The following is an 18,701-nucleotide window of genomic DNA, read 5'->3' on the forward strand; positions in this document are numbered from 1 at the left end:
TGAAGGATAGATTGTTGGAGAGAAGGTGAATAGCTGCAGTTCTCCAACATAGACATGTAATGTGAAAATGGTAGCTTCTAACAGGCTATAGTTATTTTTTATTCAGCACCATGTGCTGAGATGCTGGCAGCCTGTTGTGACAGCCTTTGAACTGACATCATTTATTGGTCCAAGAAAGGTGCGAATGGACATTTTTTTATTTGGCAAGCAGCCGGTTTGTAAAATCATCTCTCAAGGAAATCTTAATGTCAGACGAGTATCAACACCACTTTCAGGATGGAAATTATATTTGGTCTGAAACGGACTTGCATGCATAATGTGTTATTGCTTTTGACATTTTGCGTGTCCTTTTGTGGTAAACCAGTCATATCTTGTCCATTACCTAGCAACACTGTGACAGTACACATTAGGTTGGTAATGTACGGCGTAGGTTTGTTTCATATACTAATTCTAATTGTATATACTTACATGTTTGTTTGTGTATTTACTAATGCTTGGCAATATGATAGCAGTCCATATTTTTGTTCTTGTCTTGGTTAGTGAAACAGTATAAATTACATTAAATGTAATGAGTCTTTCCCGCTTCCTCTTCTCTTTACAGTCCATGGTACTGCTGCTCTACAGCCAAAGGCAGTACATCTTTGAATTTGACAAAAATGACCGACTATACTCTGTGACCATGCCCAACGTGGCGCGGCAGACCCTGGAGACCTCCCGCTCTATTGGCTACTACCGGAACACCTACCGGCCCCCAGAAGGCAACGCCTCTGTGCTCCAGGACTACAGCGAGGAAGGCCAGTTGCTGCAGACCACCTACCTGGGGACGGGCCGCAGAGTCATCTACAAATACGGCAAGCTTTCCAAAATGCTGGAGATCCTCTACGACACCACACGCATCGGCTTCTCCTACGACGAAGTGGCCGGCATGCTGAAGACGGTCAACCTGCAGAGTGAGAGCTTCACCTGCACCATCCGTTACCGTCAGATTGGCCCACTCATCGACCGACAGATATTCAGGTTCAGCGAAGAGGGCATGGTCAATGCCAGATTTGACTATGTCTACGACAACAGTTTCCGCGTCACCAGCATGCAGGCTGTCATCAATGAAACCCCGCTGCCAATCGACTTGTATCGATACGACGACGTGTCCGGAAAAACGGAGCAGTTCGGCAAATTTGGAGTGATCTATTATGACATAAATCAGATCATCACCACGGCAGTGATGACCCACACCAAACACTTTGACGCTTATGGCCGGGTGAAGGAGGTCCAGTACGAGATCTTTCGCTCGCTCATGTACTGGATGATGGTGCAATATGACAACATGGGACGAGTGGTGGCCAAGGAGCTGAAGGTCGGGCCTTACGCCAACACCACGCGCTACACGTACGAGTATGACGCCGACGGCCAACTCCAGGTGGTCTCCATCAACGACAAGCCCCTGTGGAGGTACAGCTACGACCTGAACGGCAACCTGCACCTCCTCAGCCCCGGGAACAGCGCGCGCCTTACGCCGCTTCGCTACGATATCAGAGATCGCATCACTCGCCTGGGAGATGTCCAGTACAGGATGGACGAGGACGGTTTCCTCAAGCAGCGAGGGAACGACTACTTTGAGTACAACTCGGCGGGCCTGCTTGTTAAGGTGTACAACAAAGCGAGCAGCTGGAGCATCAGGTACCGTTATGACGGCCTGGGCAGGAGGGTGTCCAGCAGAAGCAGCACAGGCCACCACCTGCAGTTCTTCTATGCCGACTTGTCCAGCCCCACTCGGGTCACCCACATGTACAATCACTCCAGTTCGGAAATCACATCACTGTACTACGACTTACAGGGACACTTGTTCGCCATGGAGCTAAGCAGCGGGGACGAGTTTTATGTGGCCTGTGACAACATAGGAACACCTCTGGCTGTGTTCAGTGGCTCGGGCGTCATGATCAAGCAGGTCCTCCACACAGCCTTCGGAGAGGTCTACCTTGACACTAACCCCAGCTTTAAGCTCATCATCGGCTACCTGGGTGGCCTGTATGAGCCTCTTAGTAGGCTGGTCCACATGGGCAGACGGGACTATGACGTCCTCGCTGGGCGCTGGACAACACCTAACCATGAGGTGTGGAAGCGCCTCAACAGCAACCACATTGTGCCATTCAACTTGTACATGTTCAAGAATAACAATCCACTCAGCAACAATGAGGAGATAAAGTGCTACATGACCGGTAAGTATATTTAACAGGCTTATGTTTTACAGAGATGAGTGGATTTGTTTTTTAAAGAGAACTTTTTCCACTAACTGTCCTTTGCGGAGGATTTGATTCCAGTGGTTACTCAAAGTCTCGGCAAAAAAGTTTATGCTCATTACAAAGTATAAAAACATCGAGAGAAACTTCTAAAACCACAGCTGCCAACCTCTGCAAAGGCGCAAACTCTGTGAAGCATTTCTTTGACAGCTGTAAATAAAAAAAAGTAGGAAGCATCCTCAAAATAATGATTTGAATTGTGTACAGGTTAGTAACAGTGTATAAATAACAGTTGACAGATGTTAAGTGAGTCCTACTAGAGAAATCAGTTATGCATATAACCTTTGCATAACTAAAAGGACATGTGTGTGTTGGGGGAGGTGATGTCCTCTTTTCTGTGGGAAAATGTGGTTGCTTGCAATTCAGCAAACTCATTTCAGGACTTGTTGGGGAGGTATGTGGGGGCGTATTTTTGTTAAATTTCTTTCTACGAGCCAACAATTGAAAAACAAACGCTGCCAAATTTAAATTGAAAAGCAGTGTGCTATAGAGGTTTTAAAAGCTTCCTCACAGGGACACCAATGTTTTCTTTTTTCTGCTGTGTGTGTGTGCGCGCTTGTGCGTATGTGTGTGTGCATGCATACATATGTGCTGGTGCGTGTGCCCGGTGGCTATCGTTTTGAAAGTGCTCAAAGGGAAACACGCTGCACGGCAAAGCCCCCTCTGTAGTCAAACACTAAGGTCCGTTCCCAGAAATATTGCATCGCTTGTGTTGCTTTGTGGTAGGGAGGAGGTAAATGGCAGTGAAAGCACCCCAGTGGAGAACCAGAGCACAATAGATCCATGGAAACCTCAGCCAGGGCCGGGGTTGTATCAACCTCTTTGACTTGGAAGGACAACATAATTGTTAAGGATACACATTGAATACTCCCTGGTCGCCATCAGCCAGATATCATTTGTCAATGGTAGATTTAATTCTCTAAATTCATTCAGCATTATATTTATTCCATATTGCGTGTGTTGGCTCTCAAAAAAAATAATTGGATCCCTTTATCCTTTATTAGTTTACCTATACACAATAATGAGAGGGAAAGTAGTCAAATCTTTGTTCAGGTGGAGTCCAGGCTTCGACTTCTTTCTGTTTAAAGCCATTTAGCCGCCTGCCAAACAGAGAGGTGTTCAGCTTCACAGTCCACCATTAGGGGACTGACTGGCATTTGGATGCTAAGCAGACTGTTAGACATACTGCCGTGAGTGGGCCTCAATTGTGATTGATGGCTCTGACATTTCCGTTCCTTTCACTAAATTAACAGGGTCCTTTTATTGTCCTCAAACTAATTCTTATTTGAAAAAGGCTTTGTCAGGTGCGACTATTTGGCTGTGCCAACTTGCCTCTCCACCCTTCCAGGCGTCAAAGCAATGAGTCCGCTGTCCATAACAAACACATTGAAAGAGGTCAAGAAAACAAACGGCTCAGGTTTACCAGGTTTTCCTCCGAGTCATGTCTGTGATATTTAGATTTAATGACGGATGGCAGCAGCATCTCCGACCACAGCGCCGGCGGCTGCTATTAGACGCATGGATTTGAATCTCAGACACGTCACTTTCTTCTGCTTCTCATCGGAAAAAGAAAAATAATGATTGCAGAGGAACTCGCTGAGTCTTCAAGATATCTTGTCCTGAAGTCCGGGCTCGATAAAATGACATGGAATTACAGTATATAATTATCAGCGTGACAGACACTCTCAGATGTCACTGGGCTTTTTCTGGGCCTCAGCTGTGTGTCATTAGCGTGGCACCTGCAGGAGTGGACATGAATCACCGCCACCACTTCGAGTGTTTAATAAAGCTTGTCCACTTTCACAAACAAATCAAGAGCTCAGACCGCGTGATGAGTATTCCAAGGAGACAGACACTTGACCGCAGGATGACAACTTTTGAAATTCGAACAAATGAATTCCTTGTGTTTTTTTAATTTTTTTTATTTGTTGTGGTTTCTTTGCAGCCGCGAGTCATTATGTCTATTGATGATATAATAGATAGGTTTTTTCCTTCCTTTGCAGATGTGAATAGCTGGTTGGTGACCTTCGGCTTTCAACTGTACAACGTCATCCCCGGCTACCGCAAACCAAGCAACGAGGCCATGGAGCCGTCATACGAGTTAATTCGCACCCAGATCAAGACACAGGAGTGGGATAGCACGAAGGTGAGCCAGTCACTCTCGACCTATCCCACCTTTAACCTTGCTAAAGATCACCTTTTTTCAACTCTGCTCCATTCCTTTTCCAACATCATTAGCAAGTAGACATGCTCTGTGTAGCCACACTCCCAGAGGAGCTGCCAGCTATCAGGCCAGAACACGGCCTGGCGAGCCAGGTCCCTGCCCCAAGTCCTCATCTTGGGGAATGGGGTCAGGCTAAACAGCTCTTGTAATTGTCCTGCCATTAGGGAAATTCACTCTCCATTCCCCCCACCACTGGCCATTGATTTCATCTCAGTCTTACACCGTTAGCCAAGGTCTGAGAAGTAGTAGACATGCTCTAATTCCTGCGTTTATCAGCCCCTTTCAAGTTGCCTCCAACTCACCTGAATTATTGAAGAGGCCACTGTTGTCTTGGGTTTGGTTACAGCTTAGACGAGTGAATGCCCCCCATCAGGGGGCCAGATTCATGTTGAGTGACACTCTGGCTGCTACTTTACCACAGTCGGCGAGTATTTGTTATAAAACATTCGGGAGCCTAAAAGCTAACGGGAAGATCCAATACAAGGTTATGTAAATTCATGACCTCTGACCTGGCCAGCCATAATGATACACTAACCGAGCATAACAAACAAACAGCGGTGATGTGACACTATGCTGTAATATTATATATTATACTAATATTGGACTTTCATTTTTACTACAAATTTAAAGCATTTAAAATATACAGACTACAGACATATTGTTTTCTATTTTATATCCTAAACAGTTTCATTATTATTTTTTTCTCCCTGTGACCTTGGACATAAATATGTCCAATGTTGCTGTCGTTTGAACATGCATTATTATTTAGTATGTGTTGGCCATAGTTGCATCTTAATACATGTCCTAATGTGCTTGACATGCATTTAAAGTAATGTCAGTGTCGCCCCGAGCATTCCAGCAGTTATTATACAGATCATATATGAAGTGTGGAACCAGAATAGAAGGAATCCCAGTTATGTCTACAACCAGCATTATGGAGGGTTGCTGTCAAAGCTCCCTGAGACTGACTCATCCTCGCTGCTTGTGCCTGACACTCCACTGAGAATCTCTGAACTCACTCCAGGTATCAATCTACAAAGGAGCTGCAGCAGAGGAAAGCTCTAATTGACTCCAAAGACACCCCAGCTGTTTCCATTTCAAATATCTGAGAGTAGATATGGTTGGGTGGAACCGTGTTGCAGATGAAAAAGAATAAATGCAACAGTCAGACATGGAGTTGCTATCCTGACTTAAGTGGGCAGACCTCACAAATTAATCAACAAGCAATTTTAGCTTTTTTTCGAAATTACTTAATATGTTTAATTGCTATGGAAACTGCTCCAATTCAGTTTTTTTAAGTAAATTGCTTCACCATAATTAAAGATGGGAAACAGATTGCTTGCAATTTTTACTATCGCTTTCTTGGAAGCACTCTTAAAAGAAGGACGGCAATAAAATGAGTCATATGTTTGCATCGAATAGAAGAATGTCCATTTAAATTATAATTGTCTATAAACACAGCCTTTCGAGCATTTATTCAAGAACACCCCCTAATAGACTGTGCATCACGTAGCTGAGGATTTAAAAAGCTAATTTAGCCTAGATTTAAAGGTTTTACTCCTGTTTGTTCCTTCAGCACAGCTTTGGCGTAAATACTGTAAATGATGTGTGAGGAAAGATTGAGATAATGAGTCTTTGCCCTGTGTGCGAGCCAGGACATGATTTTCTTATCTAGAAATCCTGCTTCAAAAATTGTGATCTGAGCTGCTAAATGCCAAGCTGATCCTCTCTGCGGATGGCCAGAAGAGCCTAATTAAATGTAGGATTCTTTGAAGCAGGGATATAACTTTAAAACTACACATGCAGGTGTATCCCGTACACTCGGCATTCCTGCCTTTCTATCTCTTTTCATTTAAGCCCCCATTTCACCAATGCTGCCGAATCCGTGCAGCGATTGAAAAAGGGCCGTGAGGGGCCAGACAGATGAGGTTTGTGCTGCACTGGGCTTGATCTCTCATTCTGGGTTTCGCTGGAGGCTGATTGCACCCCATGCTACGTGAATGATGCCTCTCTGGGAGTGTCCCAGGAGGCTGTTTCAGTAAAGTGGAGGACATCGCCCCCCTCCTCCCTTCCCCGAACACCACTGGGACAGCTGACCGGGTCACAGTGTTGGCGCAGTAAACAAACACGGAGTGGCATGGTGTGAAGTGTCCCCCCCCAGGCCGTCTCTCCCGAGGGGCCCGACAGCACAGCGGCCCTCCCCCTCCCCGATATGTTTCCTCCTTATGCAGGATCTGACTCGTAGTCACGTTGAAGAGCATGGCAGATATGCTGGTCACTGCTGCCACACTCCTCAGCCCCCGCCCCCGCCCAGTTTCAACCCCGAGACCGAATTAGAAACTGTCAGCAGGACTTTGGATGTGACTGGTTGACTCCTGGAGACGCTCACAGCCTCTCATCTCGGGCGATGGCAGAAAGGCACAGTGTTCGAGAGCCTTTTTGTTTCTGCCCAGATACGTTCAGGCGACTGTCTCGCTTGTTGGCCAGCTTCCATTTCATATCTCTCCCCTCATTTTAACGTCTCTTTTTCCTAAGCACGATGTCTTGTCAAGTAGTATTAGGACAAAGTATTAATTTTGACTCTAGGGAATGCGGAATCCATACAAGGCTTTGATCCCTAAAGGAATGATATATATATACACACTAGTTAACAACCAATTTGTGCTTTATATTAGGCACAGCATGGCTGTCTGAAAACAGTAATTTCAACCCTTTTTCAAAATATCATGCCTGTCACAAATGATCAGAGAGATTTGCATTTGCTGAGAAACACCTCTGCCCCTACCTTGACTGTGTGTGATACATTCACAGCTTCAAAGTATTGTGGAGTTGTTGTTTGCCATTGTTAATGGAAGGGAAGCAATAACAGCATTTTTTATGTACATAATGTACTCAAGATGTTGGTTCAAAAAATAATGCAGCTTTATTGGGATATGTAATGTTTGTTTTTTTTACACCTGTCAATTTATTTAAATAATTTTGAAAAAAAAACATTTTTTAAAGAATACCTGGTTTCAGCATTGGAGGATTATAGATTCATGATTTTGTATAATGAGTTGTTTTTTTTCCTTCCAGGTTTACAGTGTATATTAAACCTATATCATGTTCATACACATACGATTTAGACCATCTGAAAGTGCTGGTTAGTTCCCATGCAGTCTATAGGATAAAGTTAATAAGATGCTCTAGTAAATATCTGGAGGAACATCTTCAAACTAGCAGTTGAGTGAAATGCTGTGAATCTTTCTCAGTCAGAACACACAGAAGATACATGTTACTGTCGATGTAGATGCTGCGGGGGCTGCATGACTAAACAGCATCATCTTTGTTTTTCAGTCTCTGCTGGGCGTTCAGTGTGAGGTTCAGAGGCAGCTGAAGGCCTTTGTCAAGCTGGAGCGCTTTGGCCAGATCTACCGAGCTAAAAGTGCCGGTTGTCCTCAGACAGAGGACAAGAAGATATTTGCCTCCGGCGGCTCCATCTTCGGCAAGGGGGTGAAATTTGCTATCCGAGACGGCCGCATCAGCACCGACATCATCAGCTTAGCCAATGAGGACGGGCGCCGTATGGCCGCAGTGCTGAACGACGCGTTCTACCTCAAAGACCTCCACTTCACCATCGCCGGAATGGACACCCACTACTTTGTCAAACTGGGCTCGGTGGAGGGAGACCTGTCCCTCATTGGCATGACGGTGGGCCGGCGCACTCTGGAGACCGGCGTCAACGTGACGGTGTCTCAGGTTAACACTGTTCTCAATGGCAGGACTAGGCGCATCACGGACATCCAGCTACAGTACGGCGCACTGTGCTTGAATACGCGTTACGGCAGCAGCGTGGACGAGGAGAAAGCCCGCGTCTTGGAGCTGGCCCGGCAGAGATCTGTCGCCCAGGCCTGGGCTCGGGAGCGCCAGAGACTGAGGGATGGAGAGGAGGGCTCGCGAATCTGGACCGAGGGAGAGAAGCAACAGCTCCTGGGCTCGGGGAAGGTGCAGGGCTACGACGGATACTACGTGGTCTCGGTGGACCAGTACCCGGAGCTGGCAGACAGTGTCAACAACATTCATTTCATGAGACAGAGCGAAATGGGCCGAAGGTGACATGAACACGAGCCTCTGGAGTGACGGACTCAGACGTAGGACATGGGACTTCTTGCCAAAGACAGTTGTGTACCTGACCACTTTTTTTTTTTCTTTGACTGTGCTCAACTTGATTTTTAAAATACTGTAAAAAAAGCTATAAAAAAAATACGTAACAAAAAACAACAAAAAAAAAACATGGTTGCAATCAGTTGCACTGTATTAATAGAAGAGTGCCCTTCTCCTTTTGAAGATTCTTTGACAGTCTTTGCTCTCCAAGTGCGGCTGCTAGGGGATGAAAAATGTGCGACGTCTGTGACTTATTTTTGTGACTCCATTTCCTCGTCCCTGTTGGTGATTCTGTTCAAAGAAATCCAAGAGGAGTATTGGTAACGCATTATGTTCACTGGCTCACTTTGCTGCCAGACTTGCAGATTGTTATTCACAAGCTCGCTCCATTCTGCCTTGTCCACGCCTCAGCCAAGGAGATTCCTTCTCCTTTAATCACTTCTTTTTTATACTTGAAAACCCTCATAGCCCCAGTCATCCATAAATAATGAGAGAGATTTCTGTTGGCGGTAGAGCCCTTCATCAAAACTCTAGCTGAACTTGTCAAAGCACTTTCATTTGTGATTTCTTCTTTTTCTTTTTTATTAAGAGGAGGATTGATACTCATCTGTGGTCTTAGCTTGGAAGCTTTCAGTGCACCCTGACTGTGCATGTTGATGGCCTTCTTTATGAACTACAAAATTAGCAAAATTGCTAAATCAAGCTTATGTTTTATGGTTAAACCAACAAAGGGATATGAGGTGACTTTTTTTATTTTGTTTGTATATTATTTTTTAACTGGAATATTTTTTTCTTCAAGCTAAAAAAGAAAACCATCAATTGTTCTCTGCTCCCTTTTATCTGACTGTGGTCAAACAACTTGATTATGAAAATAGCAAAGAGCCAACCCTGTCAGAAAATACTGTGGAATTAATGTCTGTATTAAACAACAAAAGGTATTTTACAGGAATGGTTTTGAATTACATTTTAGTTTTGTTTTATAAATAGCTATATGAATTAACAGTATAACAAATGTGAATTAAAAAAAATGTGAACAATTGTCCCTTTTATTGTTAATTGTTGTACTTGAACAATACTTAAGGGTGTTTCAACACATGGAATAAACTATGAAAGGTGGTTTAGTTGAATCAATTACTGTGTTTTTCATTAGACCGGCTACATTTTATTGATCTCAGTTGCATTTGAAAGGCAGTGTTTGTTTATCAAAGAGCTTAAGTCAGTATTCCTCACCACAACGTCCAATCAAATAAAGTTTGTGATAAAAAAAGAAGTTTCTTTTAAGTGAGACTACAAAGATGGTTGAAGAGCGCAAATCTCATCCGCGATACATACGACATTAACATATTGGCTGCTGAGATAGATATATAGATAGATAGGCTTCGCATTGTGTTGTGGGTGAGATGAAAGATACAAATTGCCTTTGCCCTAAGGGCTGCCCGCAGGTCAGCATCGAAAGTGCTTTCATTCTCCGGAATAGGGCTCCACTTGGCACCGCAGCTGGCTGGAATGCATTAGTCCTGCAGGTGTACTAGTTCCCGTTTACAGACCAAAGGTCGTCTATACGCGGCAACCTTGGAAGTAACCCACATGGACACATTCTAGCTCCCATATGTCCGTGTCCTCCTCAGCGGAGGCCGCAAAGGACAATTCTGTTCATTCGAAAATGTCATGATGTGAGAACTCGAGAGGAATCGAGACTATTTTGGAAAAGATGACATTGATTTGACTTCTGTTACTTTTTGAACTATGCCAATGCCACTGCACACTCTTGACTCCTTGTCATTTGTACATCAAAAGATGAACCCGTTTGTGTGTGTTGGGCTGGTGGGAGCATGATTGAGTGTCTCAATCTGTATAAATGTTAAAGCAAACTGTACACGGTTATTTTTTCTGCTGCTGGTTGATTCAGTGAAGTTTGGTTTCCAAAAAATAAATATATATGTATGTTCAACATTATATGAATGAAGGATATTTGCATTGTGGAATATTGCACTGAGAACTGTTGCGTCATAAGACTGTATCTTTTTCTAAAGTTTTGGACTCATTTTGAGTTTGGGTTTGTTCTCAACACTGTGTTTTTAGCGCTTCTCTTTGACCATGTAAATATCAAGTCATCCAAGTAAGCTGTAAATATAATGCAAATGTAGATACCTCTTAGAGCTACATCAGTGACCCTGTGTAGTCTTAAGGTAGAAAAAAAATAAAGGGAATATTTTGTGTTTAACTTTGGTGTTTTGTTATATATCCTGTATATTCTGTATAATACAGGTGTATATATATATATATATATATATATATATATATATATATATATATATATATATATATATATATATATATATATATTGCTTCATCTCCAACAGAGTGAAGAGTGGTATCAACAGAAGGATTGTGTTATAGTCACTTGATTTCCACACATTTAATATACATACATTAATTCTCACCCCACAAGGCATTTCATAAGACTTAGTTTGAGGCTAATTTCATGCAATATGATAATGTAATATTGCGCCTTGTGCCATGATTTAGTCAGACATGTACTGCCACCTGTTAAGACCTCACATCTTAAATTCAATTCTCACATGGAGTGAACATATGGCTAGATCAGCGGCACATAAAATAAAGACTATTAATAACTGCTTCTCCACAGTAAATGTATTTTGCTGTCACAAGGCGAGGCAGCCTCAAGGGAAGCTGTGCAAAAGTTGACTATTAATTAACCTGTCGAAGTTGAGGAGCGATCCTTTGATGTTACAAAAGACACCAGGAGACTGTGTGTTTTTCAACTTGATAACTTTGTTGAAACAAGTGGAGCTCGGGGGCTAATCCTGTTAGCAGGCGGGGAGGCTCGGGAGTTAGCTGCCAGTATGTGGTGGCGGCTGGGGAGCCTGGAACATTTACACTCACTGCAGGCAGAGCTGAGCTCCGTGCCCAGAAGAGAGCGCGGTGGCCTGTTTTACCTAAGCAGACAGTATTTGTATTTGTTCTCCTCCGCTGGCGCTGATCTCCACGCTTGACAGACATGCGTCGTGAGGAACGATCAAACCCTAATATTTTCTTTACTTTGTTTGAATGCGGATATTTGTTTTTTTGCAAAGTAAATTTCAAATAGGTGGCTCTTGTCTTCCTTGAGACGGCCTTAGCCTCGAGCTCAGCATGCCTCCTGTAAAGAGGATTTCTTACAGGGAACAGAAAGTCCTGCTTGCAGAGAGCCTGCGCAGAATGAATTCTGCTGCAGAGGCAAAATGTCCTTTAGCCTGGAGGAATGTAGTCTTTTGGTAGAATCATAATACCAATAACTTCACCTCAACCCCTGCTGCAGTGTGGAAGTTACCACAGCGCAGGGACATTTTTAGAGTCAGGTCTACTTAAGTACAAGCATTTGGTATTGCTTTTTTGCATCTATTTTGGGAAGAATGGAGCTTTTCATAACTCATAAAGTCAACGCATAACTGACTACATTAACTGGGTCAAAATTATATTTAATACTACATAATACTCTAACACTGCAATATTTTACTTTTTCGCCTTGAGAACTGTCTGTCCTGCGATGCTGACAGCCGAGCACATAGCACTGTGCGTCATCACTGAAATGAGGGTAAAGAAAACCGTATAAGCCAACGGGTGTAGGAAAAAAATGGCCAGATCACTGGTATCGATCAACGGCCTTATAAAAAAACTCACAAATCTGCAGCTGTCGTTTGTGCTGTGAGGCAGCGAGAATCTCTCTAATTGCACCTTTAATCAATTAAAGCAACACATCGCGATGGCCACAGATAACGAATGATCCTTTAATCCGAATGAAATTCATATAACAAACAAAAAGCTTTTCTACTCCGAGTTGGTTTTGTGTTGCTTTGTGCGCTCGTTTGTCTTTTCTTCTTGTTTCAAGACAGCTGCCTCTGTAGGAACTGGTACAGTCAGAGGTTGACAGCTACAGATTCTCTGGTGCATGTTCACTTAACACCGACCACTACATTAAAATATGACCAGCCCTTTCCAGATATGTATACGTGAGAGGAGACAGGGCAATCCTGGTTTTGGCAGGATTTCACAACTGACAAGCTTGGAAGGTAAAACCTTTCTCTAAAACGAAAAAAGCTATGCACACACTATTTCCCATTACCTGTGCTATGTGGAGAGATATCTTCACATTGCTTCCACACTCCATCTGTTTCCCCCTCACTGATCATTTGAACACTCTGAGCCCAAAGTGTTGGATAACACTGGCACAGGTATTTGCTGCTAAAATCAGCAAAAGGCTTATTCCTGCTGAGGCCCAGCCATTCTTCCCCTCAATGAATCCTGTATGTAGCCTGAAAATAACGTCTCAAATGAAACACTCATTGTCTCGTGTTCTCCTCTGCCTGTAAATCTCAGGTATTGTCATTACATGACTGTCAGCTGCGTTTATTTTCCTGAAAATCACTTGACAAAAAGCATCCCCTCGCCACACTATTTTCCAGTTCCCACAAATTGTTGCATCCCGGGCTGGCTACACTTGTTTGAGTTTTCCCAACAGCCATAAAATAACCGGCTGCTTTGATGGGCCACATCTGCTGCGTAGCCTGATAACACCATATGCCTGAAAGGATGGGACAGCCTCAGATTCTGACTTAAATCAGTCAGCGCCACATTCCCCTCTCCAACAGTTATGCAAATGTTGGACCAATCATAAAAGCTAATGGGGCAAGGAATGGTAAACCAACTGGCCACATAGAGAGAAGTGAGTCTGAATTTTCCTCAAGGTTCAGGTCTCATTTGGATGCCCACATTGATGACAAAACACAGCGGTAACAGAAACACTCAGTGAAGTGCTAGCCTCCGAAATGAAACCGAGGTGATGGTTTCCAAAGTGTCATATTTCTGCCGGTCACACAAAGGCCAGCGTTGCCTCTCATACAACTGACCTGCAGAGGGAAAACGGATAATGTGCAGTACTAGCACCTTAAGCTGCACAATGCTGCATGCTTGTAATATGAGAGGCGTTATATTCCAAAACAGGGACTCTTACAGTAAGAGCCCTGTGAGAGAGCCTGTACTCCTCCATTGGAGAGCAACATGACCTTTTTGACTTCTGTGCTAGCATTAGAGGGACTCAGGCTGTTTTTTTTGTCATTTTCACTGAGGCAAACATTGCCATGGTAATCAATAATCAGTAAAGTAGAGCCTCATAAATTCACAGTGTGTTGTTTCTTACCAGAACTAATACCGTCTTAACTGGAGATTCACAATCCGCATTGTTTTTCACCTCTTTTGAGAAGTGTTACGACAACCAAAAACATCTTGTGAAAAATGGATTTGCATGTCTTTGAAAAGCTTTCTTATTATTTTTTACAAGAAACGTGAGATATGTATTAAATCATTCAATTGTTTGTTTTTCGTCATTTTCTCCCTGTTACCTCAGCTTGTGCGACTGAGAAGTGTGACAAGTCATTCTCTATTCTCTCTTTGATCTCCGTGGATTACGTTGAAAGTGAAGCTGTAAGAAATGAATCCTGCGAGACAAAGGTGAAATTCTTTTCTTGGCTTTTTCAGAAATACATACTGCGAGTGCACATGTGTGTGTGGCTGATGTGTGGCTGATGCACTCCAGCAGGGTCTTAGCGGTCTTGATTGACTCACTGGGGGCGGAAGCCGCAGCTGCAGCTGCCTTCTCCCATCACATTTCCCTTGACAGGTGTGAACAAAGGACCCAGAGAAATGTCACTGCAGCATTTTTAAGTCCCTCGGACACACCGCTTGCATTCAGGAGTGAAACTGGCTTTGCACATTATGCAAATCATATTGACAGCATATCTAATGCTTTTATTAGGATAATTATACCTAAGGTCAAATCTGTTCATAGCAAAAGATCAGCACACATTTAAAACCAAGTGTCTGGAAGTGTTTGTGTTGAGTGAGAGGTTCACTAATGCTAAATGTCTTAAGACAGCTCATTATGTAGCACTTTATGTCCATAAAAAAAAAAGAAAATAGGTGTTGTTGATTTCTGTCTACGACATCAGTGCCAGTGATGATCAGTCAGGGGCCGCCGTCAATGTTTAGCACGACAGCAGCGACGAATATGGATGGTCAATGCGGAAAGATTTGAGCGATTTCAAATTGTAAGTTGTTACCCTGAACCCTCCATGATATGCAGCAATATGCTTTAAAAGCATCTAACGCCTCCGTCCGTCAGGTGAGGGCGGGATGAAAGGGCGAAGACGTTAATCACAGACGATGGCGAAGAGGAGCCGTAAAGATTAGATGCGTCCTCAGCGGAGATTCTCTGTTGACAGGGTTGAAACCAGGCATATGTATATTTAATAAGTTTGAGCTGCTGCAAAGTATTTAACAGCAGGCCGTATTAAAAAAATATAGAGCAGTGGAAAAAGGTTTTGTTTTCTTTGCATTTGTCAGCTTTATTTGGGACAAAAGGTTAAATTGATGTAAGGCTGTTCAGACCCCCCCCCCCTCCCGCCAATCTGGACTCTTTTAGCTCGCTTCAGATAGAGGATAAAGGTTATTTCGTTAGCGAGAGGGAGCTATAGCGTGTTGTTTACTTTAACGGAGGTGATTTTAGACTTTAAGGCTACATCTGATCTGACAGTCAGCCAGAAACGTTTGGAGGAAGAAGAGCTGAGAACAGTTTGTGCTAGGTTTCACTGGTAGTAGATTTGTGTGAGTGACAGTCCGTGAAGTACACAGACAAAACACAAAATCATACCCTGACTGGGGGTGAGCTCTCGAACTTCCTAAATATGTCATGTTACCGTCTTCATGGCTCAGATCATATTATTTGTGGAATTATTTTGCCAGGTGATACAAGCAATTTATGGTGAAACTATGTGTAAAAGGCAATTTTACCCCAAAGACAAAAAGAGATAAGGGATACCCCTTGCCCGCTTCTGGGTGGGGGACAAAATCCCCAAAGTGCTGACAGCTGTTTAGCAACGGCCTGGCCAACCTGAATGCAACCACTTGAAAAAATGTATTAAATAATTGAAAGAATTTGATAAACATTAACAGCAGTGGTGAGATACGTAGACAGAGATGTAACCGGCTTTGTTTTCCTTGTCCTCATTTGAATCCTGCCGCTGTGTGTTTTCAATTTGAACTGAAGACAGTCTGACAGAATTATTTTGGTTACAGAACCTTTGGGCCCATTACGAATACTATTATGTAGATCAGCCTCGGGGAAGGGATTTCCACGTTGTGCGTTTGGATTGCGACACGGCTGGCCTCCTGTTTCATTTACCCATACAAATAAGCCTGCCAGTCCAACTGCTTTTAAGTTGCGGAGAATGTTCTTCTTCTTCTGTTTTTTTTTTCACACATTTTCACTGAAGAGATTTGTTTTCTTTCATTTCCTCCACGACCAAGTTCTCTTTAGATGTAGAACCCCCCCGACACCCCTCCTCACTGACACACGCCACCACACCGCTGGCAAAGCAGGAAAGCACAATGACGGTTGCTGTTGGGGAGAAATTCATTTTTAACCTCAGGTTTTCAAAGTCACATCCTATTTGAACTATCTTTTAGGAAAAGCTGCAATAGTGCCCTTGTATGACATGCTGAACGCCGTTTAGATTTGAAAAACAGGAAGACTGAGACCGACACATGCAAAACCCCTTTTCATGTGATGACTCAGATGCCTACCATCCCTCCTGGCTTTTCTGGAGTTTTCTACACTGTTGTTCTACATGTTAGATTCATTGTGTATTGGCAATAAGCCTCAGACCAGTACATGTGCAGGCAGTGAAGCAGCATCGGGATTATAATTCTCATACGTGCCCCTCGGCTCTCTCCACTACTCTTGATGTGGCGACTGCAGTGCACTTGTAAACATGAAAAACACAATATTCATCTTTCCAAGACACTGCAATACAGTATCTCTGATTTTTGGAAAAGAAAATCAGTTTTGGTAAGGGCTGTCCTGCTGCGGCAAAATCACCTTAGGGATGCTGTCAAAAATAATTAAGAATCTGCTTGAAATATCCTATAATAAGTTAAGGCAACTTTCCACAACTGAGGTTTTTTTTTTTTTACTTCCTTACTGACCAATGAACAAAAACAACCTGATGCCTGAAGTTGACATTTAAGAAAGATTATTTGCGATTGACCAGAAAACAATGTTTGCTGAGAGCACACAAGATGTCGGCTCCTTTCATGGTGACATCACGCTTCAGGAGTAACACAGCACATCAGACATAGTGTCAACTCCTAGGTTACTGTGCATAGTTTTATCAAATAAAAATAGATGATATTTCAGTCTCTCTGTTGCTGTACAACAAAGGTGCTTGAATAGGAACTGACTGCCTGAATAAATAAATCAGATGCAGCTGGAGGACAGTGTTGCGCTGTGACAATAGAGAGAGTTTTCTGTTCTTTTTTGGTTTAGAATTATTCTCTGCACGGGGTGTAGTGTGCTGTGTGATCTTTTATCATAATTTTCTGCAAAATGTGCACCCCCTTTGTACCGTAGATTTGAATAAGCCGGGTCCTTAATTTTGAGGGATAGTTGAGGCTGGTTTTAATTGTTCTATAATTAACACAACAGCATATGGGCACAGGCCTTTGTTTTCATAAATACACTGAAAAATAGAGAATACTTTGGTTGAATACCCACATCTTCAGTTTGATGCAGTGAGCGAGTGTAACTCAAAAGCCCACATGGACACCCGAGACATTACCATTCATTGTTTGGCTAATTAGAGGGTAGTTGGTGTGTCTGGATAAACTAAAGTAATTAGTCATAGATTTATGGCCGGACGTCTGCTGAGACAGCAGTTGCTTGCATCCACTGAAAGGGATTATTGCCTTTGGAAGAAAGCAAAAGAAGTTGAGACTGCTTCCTTCTGTGATTTAGTACAAATAAGGACGGTGGGACATGAGAAGGACAGACACGTGTTGCAGTGCATGCAGGGGCGTTTTAACCCAGTAGAACATTACCTAACTTCTCAAACTGCCCTTGAAAAAAGACAGTGAACTGCCCCAGGTGTATTACATCGGTTACTTTAGCCCTCTGACCTTTGTGATTACATGTACATGTCTCGGATATTCTTGCCTACGGAGTAGTCGATGTCAAACTGCTGAAGTTTCCCAATTCAATTCACTTTGTGTGTCAAGGCTGATGTCTTACTTTTGCTCTACTGCAACAGTATTTTGGCATTTGGGATGAAACCAGTTATTCACTTATCATCAGATCATTCCTGCTTTAATAAAGGAGATAAATTAAATAGATCAGTGGGGGAGGGATGTGTTAATGTGGGCTTTGTGCACAAATAGAAAAGAACAGCTCTCTCTGCTCATTTGTAGTTTTCTGGAACTGTTTTTCTGTCATTCTTGGCTCTAAGGGTGCATAATGTTCAGAGTGTTTGATTATTTGGCTGGTAGTTTTACAAACCCACATAGATAAGTAAACAGACAAGCGGATGGATGGACATATATATGAATACACACTACCTCTGGAGGAGGAAATAACTATGTATATGAAGCACGTGAGGTCAACTTTGGAAGTTCACAGTATTTTTCAGGAACGTTAGGCTACTAAAAAGGTCCTGAAAGAATTGTAAAAGTGTCAGGTGGCAGGCAGTTTCTTTTGCACAACCTGACAGACGATGTATGATATCAAGACATTTTGATGAGAAAAGTGTGATGTGTGCTAAACGTTTTTGAAGTCGTCACAGTGCGATCAGACCCATGCTGACAATTACGACAATAGGAAGTCAAGACAATTTTGCAACAAATACTGCATGTACTATCTAAGTACCCCTTCACAGGCATTCGCATACTGTACCCTGCACAAAGTAAGGCAATGAATTCCAGATTCATCTGGGGTGACCTAGATATAACTAGAATTTTTGCATCGCAATTGAGAGTTAGCATTTAGGATAATTTGTGCAAATGATTCTGTAAATGAGGATAAGGTAGCTCTATCCTCATTGGAATTTAGATTAAAGAACCTGGGGAAATGAAGAAGAGCCCACACTGTATCTTCCTGGAAGCTGGCACTGACAAGTGATGCTGCGGTAAAGGGCGAAGTGTGGATGAGA

General features: G+C 43.0%; 1 protein-coding gene across 7 annotated transcripts in view; it reads left to right on the forward strand.

Moving 5' to 3' along the window:
• The window catches only part of tenm4 (teneurin transmembrane protein 4), a 147,404-nt gene extending 136,536 nt beyond the window's left edge, over positions 1–10,868 (forward strand). For all 7 annotated transcript variants that reach the window (XM_068584297.1, XM_068584301.1, XM_068584304.1 and 4 more), the window contains 3 exons: positions 602–2,216; positions 4,301–4,443; positions 7,858–10,868. In XM_068584297.1, coding sequence (XP_068440398.1) covers positions 602–2,216; positions 4,301–4,443; positions 7,858–8,616 — 2,517 coding nt within the window. In that variant the 3' untranslated portion in view covers positions 8,617–10,868. The remainder of the gene's footprint in view (positions 1–601; positions 2,217–4,300; positions 4,444–7,857) is intronic.
• The last annotated feature ends 7,833 nt before the right edge of the window (positions 10,869–18,701 follow it).

Source organism: Clinocottus analis, unplaced genomic scaffold (assembly GCF_023055335.1).
Source record: "Clinocottus analis isolate CAN_PGR_092001 unplaced genomic scaffold, fCliAna1.0.p SCAF_2, whole genome shotgun sequence".
In the NCBI taxonomy this organism is placed as follows: domain Eukaryota; kingdom Metazoa; phylum Chordata; class Actinopteri; order Perciformes; family Cottidae; genus Clinocottus; species Clinocottus analis.